The 14,770-nt window shown below is 38.1% G+C and overlaps 1 protein-coding gene across 2 annotated transcripts in view; it reads left to right on the top strand.

Moving 5' to 3' along the window:
• Positions 1-14,770, top strand: part of INPP4B (inositol polyphosphate-4-phosphatase type II B) — a 202,570-nt gene that overhangs the window by 86,919 nt on the left and 100,881 nt on the right. For both annotated transcript variants that reach the window (XM_053460982.1, XM_053460972.1), the window contains exon 5: positions 12,654-12,692. In XM_053460982.1, coding sequence (XP_053316957.1) covers positions 12,654-12,692 — 39 coding nt within the window. The remainder of the gene's footprint in view (positions 1-12,653; positions 12,693-14,770) is intronic.

The raw sequence follows: 14,770 nt of genomic DNA on the forward strand, positions 1-14,770 counted from the left end.
GGGCGCTGGCCGCAACTCAGGAACACGGCAGGTACTGGAGCAAGGCAAGGTACTGGAGCAAGGCAAGGTACTGGAGCAAGGCAAGGTACTGGAGCAAGGCAAGGTACTGGAGCAAGGCAAGGTACTGGAGCAAGGCAAGGTACTGGAGCACGGCAAGGTACTGGAGCACGGCAAGGTACTGGAACACGGCAAGGTACTGGAACACGGCAAGGTACTGGAACACGGCAAGGTACTGGAACACGGCAAGGTACTGGAACACGGCAAGGTACTGGAACACGGCAAGGTACTGGAACACGGCAAGGTACTGGAACACGGCAAGGTACTGGAACACGGCAAGGTACTGGAACAAATCAGGAACCAAACAGGTAGTCTTCAAACATTACTATGTCAAGGCCCAGACTGCAGGGCTGGGCAGGTTTATAAAGGCTGATTTGATCATGAGATCAACTGCAGCTGGACCTGATAATTAGTCTGAGAGGCTCTGAATAGCAAGGGCGGCCACTAGTGGCTGGAAACAGGAAATAAATAAGGCAAAGTATAAACAAGTCCAGCCAGCGCATGGGGAAGCGTTACAAGTATACTAGGGGAGTATTCATTGTTATTATAATTTTTTACATTGTTATTATTATTATAATTTTTCAATATCTTTACACGTTGAATTTGGAACTAGGAAAACATGCACCAGTGACCCAGCACATATAAATAGTGATTATAATATATGTGTGATATTGGGAGTTATGTACCACCGCCAATACTGGTGCAGTATATAGTGATGGGGGTTATGCTGTACCACTGTCAATGTCTGTCTTAGTATATAGTAATGGGAGTTATGTTGTACCACCATCTGTGTCTGGATCTCTATATAACAATATGAGTTGTAGTGTACTACCCTCTGTGTCTGGATAACTGTATAATGGTAGGAGTCATGCTGTATCACCATATGTGTCAGCATCACTATATAATGATAGCAGTCATGCTGTGCCACCATCAGTTTTTGGATCACTATATTATGATATATTAAATTGTGGTATGCCACTGTCAGGCTCAGATTATATTGACGGTAGTTATGCTGTACCACTTTAAGAGTCAAAATGTGATTAAATCGCTGAGTTTGGGGACATTTGTTTTACTACATTTTTTTTTAATTCTCTGTAGTTTGAATATCAATGTCCTTGTTATTTATTTATCTACTTTCCTCAAGTTATCCTCTATAAAAATATAGTGGGTAGGGGCACAAAATGAGCTAGTTACGGATTGCCCTTACTCAGCAGCTTCTTTAAAGTCAGTGTGATGCTGTTTGGGGGCAAATATGTAACTGACAAACTCTTTGGAGGTAAGTATGGCACTGACAAGCTGTTTGGGGCTAAAAGATGACACTGGCAAGCTGTTTCGAGGTAACCTTGGCACCGACAAGCTGTTTGGGGACAAAGATGACACTGGTAAGTTTGGAGGACAGAGACGGCACTGGTAAGTTGCTTGGGTGTAAAGATTGCCCTGACAAGCTGTTTAGGGGGCAAAGCTGGCACTGTGGGAAGTGAGTGCCCTAAAAATGAGTGGGGTTAGAAGCATGTTTGTGAAGGGGATGAGTAAGCAATATACCCACTCTCGCATATGGGCACCAAAAACAAATTCTTGCATCACCCAGGCATCAATCATCCTACGCTTGGCCCTGACGACACTGTTGTGTATGGTAGCATGAAAGAACCAGCTACAGGGTTATGGGCGGCCAAGGCTTGTTGAGGCACGTGTGGCTGGCCTGTGTGGCCAATTCTAACAGATAAGCTACTGTAGCTCAATTTGCTGAAAAAGTTAATGCTGGTTCTGTTAGAAAGGTGTCTGCAGACCAGTCAGGGTGTCCACTGCTGAAAGAGCCTACAGTGGGCACGTAAGCATAAGAACTGGACCACAGAGCAATGGAAGAAGGTGGCCTGGTCTGATGAATGACGTTGTCAAGTAAATATTACCAGACTTCCAGATTAGATTTATTAATCAGTCAGTTGTAAGGATTTCTGTATTTAAGAAGATTTAGTGGATTTTTGTGTCTCCAAGTCTTGATTAGTAAGCTTTGCAGGGCAGTTAATTACTGATCTATCCTTTAGCATTAAATGTTGTTAAATTGGGTGAAAGAAGCCCCAAGCCATCTAATCTGTAACAACCAGCTCTGGGATTTTTGCAAAAGTTACAGCACTCGACTTCTAAAACAGCCAATACATTTTCACGCATGTGTTTTCAAATCAAGGAACTGAAACAGCAAATCCCCTGCTTTAATCTTTACTATCTTGAATTTCTACAGTACACTGCAACAAACACTGTAGGATCTTTGGATTGGGAATGCCACTTCTGTTTCACTTATTGTATTTAAATGTGTGCACTTATTGGCTCACAATTGTGTCAGAATCTGTGTGTAGATATTATTCGTTTTTGTAAGTACTGTATATTCTGTTTAATATTTGAGCTGATCTTTTTCAGATAATATTGGAATTCTTTATGATAGTGAATAGAGAGGTTACCACATTCTTGATTTAATGGGTTCCCTTGCGATGTTTGATCGACCAAGTTCAGTTCATACTTCAATTGAGCTGCTGAACTCTGGAACCATGGAACCTGGACTAGCCATTGGGCATACTGTGCAACTGACCTGTAGGCTGTTGCTAGACAGAGCTGCCTCTAAAAGTGTAGCATGCATCAGCACCAATGTGGCTTATCAACCGTTGCCCATCAACTGTTGCCCTTAACTGATGTTTTGTGACATCCTTTGTAATATGTTGGGTTGAAGGGAGAAGTTTAGAACGCTAAACTAATGTACTAGTTTTGTCACCTTTTCCCACTTATCTCAGCTTCCTCGAAGTAAAATTGCCCCTTATTATGAAGCCATATATATCCACTGTATATTTAAGAGATTTAAGAGATAACTTAAGTAAGGAAATATATTTTCCACCACATATTATTTTAGCAAATTGAAAGTTGTTTAAAAACACATCTAGAACAAGATGCCATAGTGAAGCAGTCATCCAAAGATGAGTTCATTGTTATCGAAAGTAAATGAGAAGTGCACAAAGTCATTTAACATTATGGATCTCTTTTAATGTTAGGCGTTCATGAAATATTTGGAATCTGAAAAATTCTCTGATTGGATATAATGGAATTTTCATAGCAAGCTCTTCTTTGTCATCACCTGTTACTAAATGTAGGTGGGATATTCAACCCACAATAAGTTGGTCACTTTAAGCATATCCATCCGTGATGTAATGGTCTTCTAGATTGCAAGCTTGTTTGAGCAGGACACTTCTTACATTTCATATCTGTAAGTGAAAATTGTTATACACTTCCTTTTATGTCCTGTGTTTACGTATTGTGCAGCTCTGTGGAATATGGTGACGCTATATAAACATACCTGGGAACTCTCCGGGTTTGACCCGGAGATTGCAGGGTGAGCACCCCTTCTCTTGACATGCCCGCTCCCGCCCATTTTCAGCGGGCAGTCCTGGCCGCATCCCGCAAGGGAAGGCTCCGGGTAGCCGGAGCCCAGAAAGTTCCCAGGTATGTATATAAATCAATAATAATCATACAAGGGAACTTTTAAGCTCCAGCTTGCCTTGCAGAATGCGGCCAGGACTACCCGCTGACGTAAGTGGGCGGTCCTAATGACGTTGCGGGTGGTCCCACTAGCGTTGCGTGCAGTTCCGCTGACATCAGTGGGCGTTTCCCTTGATGTCACAGGACACACTCCCATTTATGGGGAAAACGGGCGGGGAGTAGGGCATATCAGGACCAGGCTCATGCGCCCTGAGGGAATTGGGTGTTGACCCACAGAACTGGAGAAGTGGTGCTTCACCCGGTGTCCCCAGGCGAAGCCCAGAGAGTTCCTAGGTATGATAATAATGCATATCAGCTCTTAAGGTTCAATTCTGTCCAGTTGGTTTGAGTGCCACTCTCACAATTTTCTGCTATAGGTATAAATTGCCGGGATCTCTTTGATGATTTTTCTAAAAATAAAACTGTTCAAAACAGTTGGCAGTGACTTGTTGGTTATTGCCTTTTATTGTAATCACACAAACAAACCTGCTTCCTCTGGCAGTACTTCATATCCAGGTCCATTGTACTTTCCAATTGAGCACTATTGTCATAACAGCCAATAACAAATTATTATATCGTAAGAAGGAAAGTTTGCATTTTTTTTCTCTAAACACAGATGCATTTACATTTGTACATGAAAGGCAAAGGAGGTTATTGAAGGTGAAAGCAAGAAATCAGAGCCAGAATCTTACTTTTGAAGTAAACCATACTGTGCTTGTAATTAAAATGCGAGCTTTATCGTCTAAACTTTTTATACAATATACTTTATTGTTGAGCTGGGTAGCAGCTCTTTAGCACTTAAAGGGTTTTAGAAATAAGGGGGAAAGTTTTTTGTATGCCTCCCATACTCTCAATGTCATTTAATAAATTGCTCCCCTCCCCCTAGCTCCTCGTAACTAGCACAATAATTATATTATTTTCTTTCTTCTATCCCCACACTACTGTACAAGTCAGCAGCTACCAAATAAGAGCAATAACTTAACTTAAGGATAAATACCTTAGTGGATATGGGGGTAATTATGCAATTCATTAAGATGATGTGGTCAAGATGGCTGCTTCCAGTTCATACACACAAGCTGAGATCCTAACACTTATATTACTTATTTTCAACAATTACGTTGGTTTATTTAGTGCACTGAATTGTTAAACGTAGGATTTGGAAAAGGGACAGATCCATTCAAGCTGCAATCTGACATATGTATTTTAAATTGGCAGTGTGGCATGTTCTTGCTACATCCTTGGCTCAAGCAAAAGTCTCGTCAGCTGAATGGCCAGGTTCATTTAACAAAAACATAACACCAGAAAGGGCAAAAGAGATCCTCGCTTTCCACTTGTTCTGTAGTCAGTTTTTCTTAATCGCACAAGATAAAGTGTCAATCATTTTTTGCTATTCACATGCACCTGTTGGGTATTCCAGACCCTGTGCAGTAAGATGCCTATTGCGCAGTGTCAGGGATGGGGTAAAGAAGTCCAAAGAGGTCCAAGAGTACTGCAAGTGTTTTGGTGAGTGTGCCTAAGTGCCACCTGGGTCACATGGCGTAGTCATTGTAGTCACCATGCAGTAGTTGAGAACCTTCTACTTATAAGTCTTATTGCCAATTGCTTTAAGGTGTGTGTGTATATTATATTATGCAATACATACATACATATGTTTATATTTTATAAAAACTGCTACTTTTTGAAAACTATGACATACCAAGAAGGTTGTTTGTAAGAGGGAAAATTACACTTTTCTGTAGAGGAATTAGTGCTCGCTACACCTTTAAGAGATGATTTACATTTTCAATTACACATATTACTGTTCAGCATGCAGCTTTAGATTCCTGTGTTATACTTATACATTATTTTCCAAATGTTAGACTTTCTATTAACACATCAGGAGGTGATTGTACTTGTGATTACCACTGCTAGCTGCCAGTACACTGTAGGAGATCAAATGTATAGGTATCCTGTTGTTAGTGTCATAGAGAAGAGATAATTTTGGCACCTTAGCCTAACAGTTTCTCCTCTGAAGTGTCATAATGAAGACCGAAAATTGGTGACATAATGATCCTCATTGTGGCAGTTATGCACAGTCAGCTGAAAACTTAACATCCATGTCTCATCGAAAGGCAACATTGTAATTCATGATTTGCACATTTCTATTACCATTATAAAAACATGAATAACATCAGTTATTATTATATCTCCAGCCAGCATCCCCTATACACAAACACCATTAAAAAAAAAAAAATATATATATATATATATATATATATATATATATATATTTATAGGGAAAAGAATAGGTATAGGTAGAACACAAACAGGGCAACGGGAAATCTTGTGCTTGGTAAAAGCATGGTTATATATGGGGGTGGTCAGAACCATTCCTAAGTCCCATACTTTCTCCACATACCCATAAAAAGAAAAAGGTGGTCATAGCCTTATGGAAGACCTGGCCCTACACATAGACAAAATAGATTACCCAAAAGTTCAGTTTAAGTTCTCGGCCCCCCTATCCCACCAAAACATAAAAAACTGATGACTATTAAAAACGGTTTGATATTTCTTTTTAGATATCTCCATTATTTTTTTTAGAATTCCGGCTCTAGACAACATGAAATAAATATTCTGTGTGGTAAAAATATTGCTCATGGCAACAGCAATAACGTTGAGCCAAAACCTAGACTTAGGCTAAAAAGAGCTTATTTTTAATGAAAATAAACTGTCATTTTTCAAATAAGCAAACAAATGGTATAGATCGTCACATCTCATAAGAGCACTTCCCTAAAGTATTTCAGAAGATTGCTTCGAACCTGCGGTTCTTCACACCCCCAAACTAATTCAAAACTAATTAGTTCTCTCGAGAAAAATATCATTTAAGTAAAAGAAAAAGTAACTCCCAAGCATTGTATCACATTACCGGCAGACATTTTAATGGTTTAAAGAGCAGTGATTAAAATGCAGCATGAGTATTATCCTCACAGACAACTATACTTTTTTACAATATATCTATTGTATTTTTAAAATAAAGTTTGTATCTAATAAATCTTTATATTGAAAAAGCAGAACATAAAACATTTCCACAGTTTCATAGATTAATATCATTTGTCACTTATGTTTCTTGACTCTGTATAGAATCTTTCTATCTTCTATCTACCTACCTTCTATATGGCCCATATGGTGCTCTTTAAAAGAGAGGGTTCATACTCGGCTGTGATATCGATGCTACAATCTCTGTATAAATATGTGACGCTTTGGATCCGGTTCAATGACCTGTGTAAATTTTAATTGGGTTTTAACGGCGGTGAATAACATGTAGTTTGCGATTTATTGACCTGTATGAAACCCGGTTCACAGAGACTAGGCACCGAGTGCTAAGAAATTCTACAAGAAAAGCCAATGGAAATATTGACAATTTAAGAGATTCACTGTGTTTGTGTTAAATTGATACGTTTTAGTCAGATTTCCTAGACCAACAGAAATTTGTAAACATGTCTAAACTCGATTAACAAAACAGAGCCCCGACAATAGATGCCAGTGCGGCAGTACAGGATTATGTCGTTTATGTAATGCGTAGGTATATCATTTGATAACTAATAATGACAATAATTATTATTATTAATACTTTAATCGTAAAAGTTGTAGAGCATATTGTTCACACCCAAACTGTGTCAGATTGTTTTCCCCTTCATACTCTGAGTATCCATATAAGTTACAAGATGGCTTTCACCAATGAAGACTTAAACTACTGGTCTGAAAGTGGAAGGTGGAAAAAAGATCCTGAAATACTGGTGCCTTTTTTTTTAACCCAGCCCTATGTAAAAGTATAAAGTATGAAAGCAAATTATTTCTGAACATTATTTTTTTCTACACAATAGGCCCGCTACTTCCACTATGGATTCTAATATTAAATTAAGCTTAAATTTAATGGGGGTTTTTTTTGCCTTAATGTCTCGTTTTATTACTTCTAAAAAAAAATAGTAATTAATTATTTATTATTCTTCTTTAACCCCTTAAGGACAATGGGCGGTCCCTAAACCCATTGAAAACAATGCATTTTGAGCCCGTACATGTACGGCTTTGTCATTAAGGGGTTAAAAAAAAAGAACATATTTAAATGCCACTCATATATGTTTGCAAACTCTTGTTAAAGAAATATGATGATGAAGTGTTCGATTTTAAGCCTATATGTAAAAAAATGTGTTTGTGGGTAAACATACATTTGTATCAAGGGGATCTGGACCCATTTTTGCAGCCTTTTGCAGCCATTTTGGCATAATTGAAACAAATTCTAAAATTACTTTGACCTGAGTTGGCTGCCTGTGAGAAAAAACTCCCAGTGTATTTCAAATTCTGTAAGGTACAAAATGTGAATGTTACCTTTGTGCCCTTTTCTGTTGCAGAAAGGGTGCGTTAACATATATATCAGTAACTGGGACACGGAATGGTGATATTTGTGCATTTCCCTCCGGTTAAAGCCGGAACATTACATTAGTGTACATTACGACTTATCTCTGAGTCAATACTGCATTGAAATCCTGCTTAGGTTGCAAACACAACGCTCTGCCCCCGTGATATGTATACATAATTCTCCATTGATGGCTACATTGTGCTGAAACAAAGCATTTCTTGACATACAGGTATGTGACGCTGAAGATTATTTTGTGTTCGGCTGTTAATGTTGCAAATGGAGCTCTCCTTTATATATATCTTATATGCAACATTCATGGTGCTCTTCTTTAGTTATTTATGGGGGGGCAGGGGACACCCATAGTTGTTAACAGGGAAAGGTTGACTCACTGCCTCCAAACAGCACGCATGATATTTGTATTCCCTAATAAGGCCAGATAATGACAATTTTAGTAATGTGGGTGTCTTTTATTGCTATCACAACACACAAAAATATCTGCTCATGATTGCAGCAAATGAAAAAACAAACTTTGGCTATAGATTCCTATAGATAACCAATGTTGTTAAGTGACCGAATGTTAGTTTCATATTAAAGGAAAAAGGAATACTTTCCCTTTAAGAATATTGATTTGTGTGTCCACACAGTCAATGGTAATATAGGCAAAACCCAAAATAAAAGAATGCATAGTGTAAATTAGCTTTGAATCAATTAAAACCAAACCCTTGTATATCTTCACACAAACAATGGTGCGGGGGTCAACACAATGAGGGAGGGGTAAACACACGGGAGAGGTATCCAATTAAATTAATATTTCATGCATCCGAAATGAAAACATAATCTCTGCTTACATGTACATGTAGAAGCTTGAGCATAAAAGTGGAGCTGCAATGTCCTAAAGAGTATCTGAAAGTCGCAGTCCTGTGTATTGAGCTCGCGCTCGGTTCTGTATTTTAGGATTTTGTGACGTTGCAGCCCTCCACGTATGCGCACAACGCATTTCGCCTGAAGTCGGCTTCTTCCAAGGGCTAGTGTTCATTAAAATGTGCAGAAACACTATGTTTCACATATTTGTTACAAATGTTTTCCCCTATGCGTATATGTAAAGGTCTACTGTAGATGTGTGGCCTATGTACCGGAGGCCGCAGTACATAGGCTGCAAGTCTAACACTTTTATTGTGACAGGTGATTAGTTGTTTTATATGTATTTGTTCTCCTGTAGCTGTTGAATAAAAATAGTAATTTTTCTCTCTTTAATCCATGTTCTTCGGCAGGGTTGACAATCCTTATAATAACAGAAGCCCTTTGATTTAAGTAATGTTGTCTCGGTGTGCTCTTGTAAGAAATCATTTTAATTCTTTTTTTCTTTCATATATACACACACCTTAGGCTTAAATATAATGGGATTTTCCAATGTTTCTGACACCACTATATACTGTATTAGTCTTGGCTTGGGTTTCTTGTTCAATCGGTTGCAGTCCAGTAAAGAGTGTATATTTGTGTGTACGTATTTTAGCCCAATTTTTTTTTCCGGTTCTAACAATTATATAGCTAATTTTTTGAATGGTAAAAGACCCCAAATCCATCAAGTTAAACCAGACGGTTCATCCAGAAGGCAATCTTATTCTAGTTGAGTTCAGTTATCCGTTGACCTCTCTGTGACTTCTGTGTAAACACGTGCGAAGCGCTACAAATTAAATATTATAAATATTTTGGTAGCGTAGAAAATGAAATTAGTTTATAACACATGAGCTGGCAATAAGCCGTTTCCCAAAGGCAAATTTTGCTTGCACAAAGATACGACAACTGTATATGTCATGGACGAGAGATCTTTAAAAAGTGATGTCGAACTCATAATCCTATGTAGGCAGATTACAGGAAATCCATTAACAGGGAAAAATTGAGCCCTCACTGCCAATTATTCTTCTCTTCTTTGTGAATATATAACATTATTTATATGTTTGGGTTTAGGATCACTAGCAAAATGTTACATTAAATCTCAATACTTTTAAGTGAATCAATACCAAGATATTAAGCGTTAAGGAAGATACATAGATTTGTGATGACATGGCGGTTGTGCCAAATGGATTTTGAGATTGATCATGGCTACTTTGTAGGAATCCTTTTGTCTAACTGTTTTAACAGGAATTGTTAATAGAAGGAGTGTGTGATATAAATGGCTATAGTTCCACAATCACTATCATTGGGTAGGATTAAAGGTATAGGTACACAGCAGAGCGGAGGGACAGCACTCAAACATCTTTGGCTACAGTACAATCCCATCATGTAAAAATAAGCTTTTGGAATGCCCCATTAAATATTGGAGAAGTAAATCTCGGTGACAGACCCTACAATAATTCTAGGGGCTGAATCCATGAGAATATTACACCCCTGTAGCAGTCACTTAACACAGCTGGCAGATCTTGTGTAAAGCTCAGGTTACAGTGGAATATATTGTGAGATATCAGATCTGTGCATAACGGACTGAATTTACAACCCACGGAAAGAACAAGTGAAACATCCAGCCATGGCGAGAGAACCGTCTGCAAACCAGGCTCGTGTTGCAGAATCTGGCATAGAAATTCACATTTCAGCATTTCAATCTGAACAGCGCTGGTTTAAGCAGAAGAAGTGTTTCTTCTTTAATGTAAGGACCGTTTTACTTTTCAGGGTAGTAAAGCCTCACATGATCGGATCAATACTGATCCGAGTATTACATCAGGAAAGATTGGCAGACTGGATGGGATGGATGGTGCTTATCTGTTTCTATGGTTCTAAGTTTCTATGTTTCTTGGTCTCTCTTCCTTCCGATATGTCACAATAGCAACAATTAATTTATATAGTTCCATAAGGAGCTTGTAGCATGCAATACTGCAATCCTCTCACCGAATATATGATTTAAGTACATTACTTCATTACATTCTTACTTGTTGCTACAAGAGAGGTTATTTCTTACAATGAACTTTTGAGCTGTATGTATTCCCTATGCAGAAAGGGTGTATTTAGTGGCAACCTCTACTGTTTTGTACAAACCTTTGTATTATAAGGCGTGCATTACCCCTGTGGAACCCATAAGATTAATTTATTTGATATCCCTTAGTTCATGACTACAATACACTCCCCCATTTCGCAACCCGCTATCACAACCAGGCTGTTAATCCTTAGTTGCGACTTTTCGGGTAAAGTGCTAAAATCAGAGCTGACATTATGTTCATTCATATTTATTAAGAACTTTTTTAATTATTGTCTTCATTTATCTGTCAAATCCCACGACGCACTGAAAGAGCAGGACTCGAGCAATGTCACCGGCTCCCATATCGGAACGGTCCGTATTCTTAATCATCATAAACACAAAGCAATCCCGAAACAGAAAGCCGTCGCAAGATCAGTCAGAGTCTGGTAATAAGCTGGCGGTGGAGGCTTTTCTTTAATCAGATGTGTAAGCCTAATTAGGCAAATGCTTCAGCAATCAGTCACTTAGTAAACCTGACATGGGAAATTGAACTGTAGAGCGATGCAGGTTATTTCCTGTTAAGAGGCTTGTTAATGGTTTATAGTACTTTTTAATGATATCTGTTAACAGACCATACCTCAGCTTGAATATTAAAGCCCCAGATCACTGCCATATGTGAGTTTTCATTGACAAAGTCCTAAAGCCAAACGTTAGCCGCCCCTTGTTTCGGAGCACTGATCTATATTAGATAATGTGTTACATTTTTTTTTAATTGTCCTGAGTGTTTGTTACATGTTTATTTTACTGTTTGCTGCTAGGTGTTTTCATTTGCATTTGCATTTAAATTCAACCTCTGTGTCATCTTCTGCAATATAATAAAGTGATTAAAGGTAGCGCTTGGAGCGTATACTGGCTTTAGAATATGAGATATTTAAAAGTTAGTGGAAAAGCTTGAAGCGTTCGCACTATAAGAATTTATATTTGAAAGCTTGATGTGCTGGCTCCAGAAAACGAAAAAGCTAAGCTATGCAAATTGAATGTAATGTCGAATATTTGTAAGCACATAAAGAAAACAAAACAAGGAAATAAACAATCAGATAGCCCCGCAGAGGATTGTATTCGTGCAGAAGGAAACATTCAATGGAAAAAAATGCACAAACAGTAGAAAAAGAAGTCTATCCACACGAAAGTTATATACGGGCGCAGGGGAATTCAGTCTTTAATGAGCAGCGCTAAATAGATCACCTTGAGCCTTTACATGAGCATTAATTTCTATAATGTGGACAGGAGCTGGGCCAGGATGCACCTCTGTGCCTCACTTCTTGTTGCTGAGGGAAGCTGGGTAAATCGGTACTAATGAACTATTCATTCTCATCCATTTTACAGTGGTATTGATTTTGCTCCTTCTCCTTTAGAAGGGGATATGAAGGTTGATGATCATGTTTAAGAGTCACCGAAATGGCCAGAATAGCACATCAGGTGCCAATTAACAAAGGGTCTGAACGTTGACTTCATGCGCTTGCCTGCCTGTTGGGAATTGAGATAAGGCCATTGTGGAAGCCACAGGGCACCAGAAAGTCAAGAGAGAATGTGGAAGGGTCAGATCAATAACCTGGAACAAATGCGAATAAAGTAATAGCAGTAAAACCCCTCTAAAGAAGAACTGATATGCACATCTTGTATATTTTTCAAGAATATTTTTGTTTAATTTTGTTTTCTTTTTTCACCTAGGTCGTTCCAGAAGCCAATGAGCCAAGAACAAACATTGAGGTAAGCGAATGGAGATTTTCTGTATTTTTTCTTTAAATGCACTTTTTCTACTGGATTTGTCTAACTGCATGCCAGCCGTCCTACTGCATTTAAACCTGTTTTGGAACTGGTTTTCTCTGTTTAAGGACTGTTTTGTAACTGACCTGAGATGACTGCTGATGTTAAGCTCTGACATTTCGATGCCTACGCTGCTGGGGCCTTCTCAAACCGAAACGCATTCTATTTATGTCAAATGAATCAGACAGCGGAAATACTCAGTGACAATATAGAGTATATGTAGTTAATTCTTAAAATAGGAATAAAAAAATGAATCCATTTGTTGTCCAAATGTCCATTTGTTGTAAGTACCATACTTACCTACAGTGGACGCTGCATGCTTTTTTTTTAGATGGTAGGTCTAATTTAAGGATGTCATATGAGCACAGTCAGCGTATGGAATCATTTTTTACACACAGTATTTTGGGATTTGCAAAGTACTATATACAAGAATATTGTTATTTTTAAATTAACCTCTGCTTCTCGTAGAAAAAAAAATGTATAGACATAGTTACGCATCTGGTAAGCTTTCTTGAAATTGCCTATTTGCTTTTGTTTAGTTATTGATATCAAATTGTGCATTACAGTGCAGTGCAATTTAAAACCTAATAATGCCTCATACTGTTAATGTGTTTGGTAGCTTGGATTATTTCTAAAGAATGGAATTCTTTTTTTAAAAAAAAACTTTTGAGCATAGGGACAACTGATGCCACTCATCATCACCAAGTTAACAATGCATGCACACTCCACGCTGCAGACTTATGATGTCATAGTGCAGCAGCATTTCCATACAGCCTATGGGATTTTCAATACCTTTTGTGGCACAATGATTGCAGATGTTGCGTATCACTATTTGACATCTTGGTTTCCAGTTTACAAGGCACACAATATTCCTCAGCATTTTACATTGCGCAAACACTGTGAAGCTACACATTTACCAAGTGTGGCAATAGCGGTCCCCTTTTTGGATTGTTCATGGTTGTTTGCAGCCATAACCATATTTTGTAAGTCTAAATTGACATCCATATATATATATTAAGCACTTACATCAAACCTAATTACCTAATGTATTCACATTTACCCTGTCCTAAAAATGGCTGACCATTGTATTTACTAAATCCATGCACTTAACTCCACCTTTTACTGCACTGTATCGTAAACTATAAAGTGCTATACATCAGTCAGTGCTGAATAATTAAACATATCCACATGTACAATTTAGCAAAATCTATAGAAAGGGCTGCTTTCTTTGTCACGATATTTTAGTCTGTGCCAGACTTATCTCTTCTTAAACACAAAGCAAACAAAATAGATTATGTTAATACAAATAGCTAACAAGGCACAAGACCAAGCCACTGTCATTTATTTTGATGACTTTGTCACATGAAGTTTCTCATTTGAGTCAATGTTCTTGTTTTTGCAAGTCTGCATCCTTTCAATAAGGAATGCATCCTTTCATCTCTTGAAAGTATTGGGAATAGTGATAATCCTCTAATGTCTTATGAACATATAGACAGATCCCCGGATTAAGACATGAAACTATTGAGTGTATTGACATATTAATGACAGATCATTGTTGAAAATTTCATCCATTACCGCTGGTGATGATTTCTGTCAATAGCCTTGGTTCTTTAAAAGACCTGCCGCTGGAGTATATTTCATCATTACTAAAGACCCTCTATCTCCCACGAGAAAGTAGGCTCAATGTACGCGAGCAAATAGGCGCACTTACAGTATGAATTACTGCAGTTTAGTTTGGCTTAGAAGATGGTATTGCATGAAATACCCCAAAAACATTTAAATGTTTGTAGCCGTTAAGTTAAAGTTGGTAAATGTGAAGGCTTTATGGAACTGACCAATTCTTTTTGTCTTCCCTCTTCCAATAGTGCTAAGAAAAGCTTATGATAGAAATAAGTGCAAATAAAAGTTGCTTCTTTTAGTGTAGATACTCTGGAGGCCATTAGGTGACCTCGCATAAAAGGGATTAATTTGTCATTGTTATTTTTAAAAAAGTGTTTATTTTGTCTGTTGTACTGTGGACG

This window comes from Spea bombifrons, chromosome 1 (genome assembly GCF_027358695.1).
Source record: "Spea bombifrons isolate aSpeBom1 chromosome 1, aSpeBom1.2.pri, whole genome shotgun sequence".
Classification (NCBI taxonomy): domain Eukaryota; kingdom Metazoa; phylum Chordata; class Amphibia; order Anura; family Pelobatidae; genus Spea; species Spea bombifrons.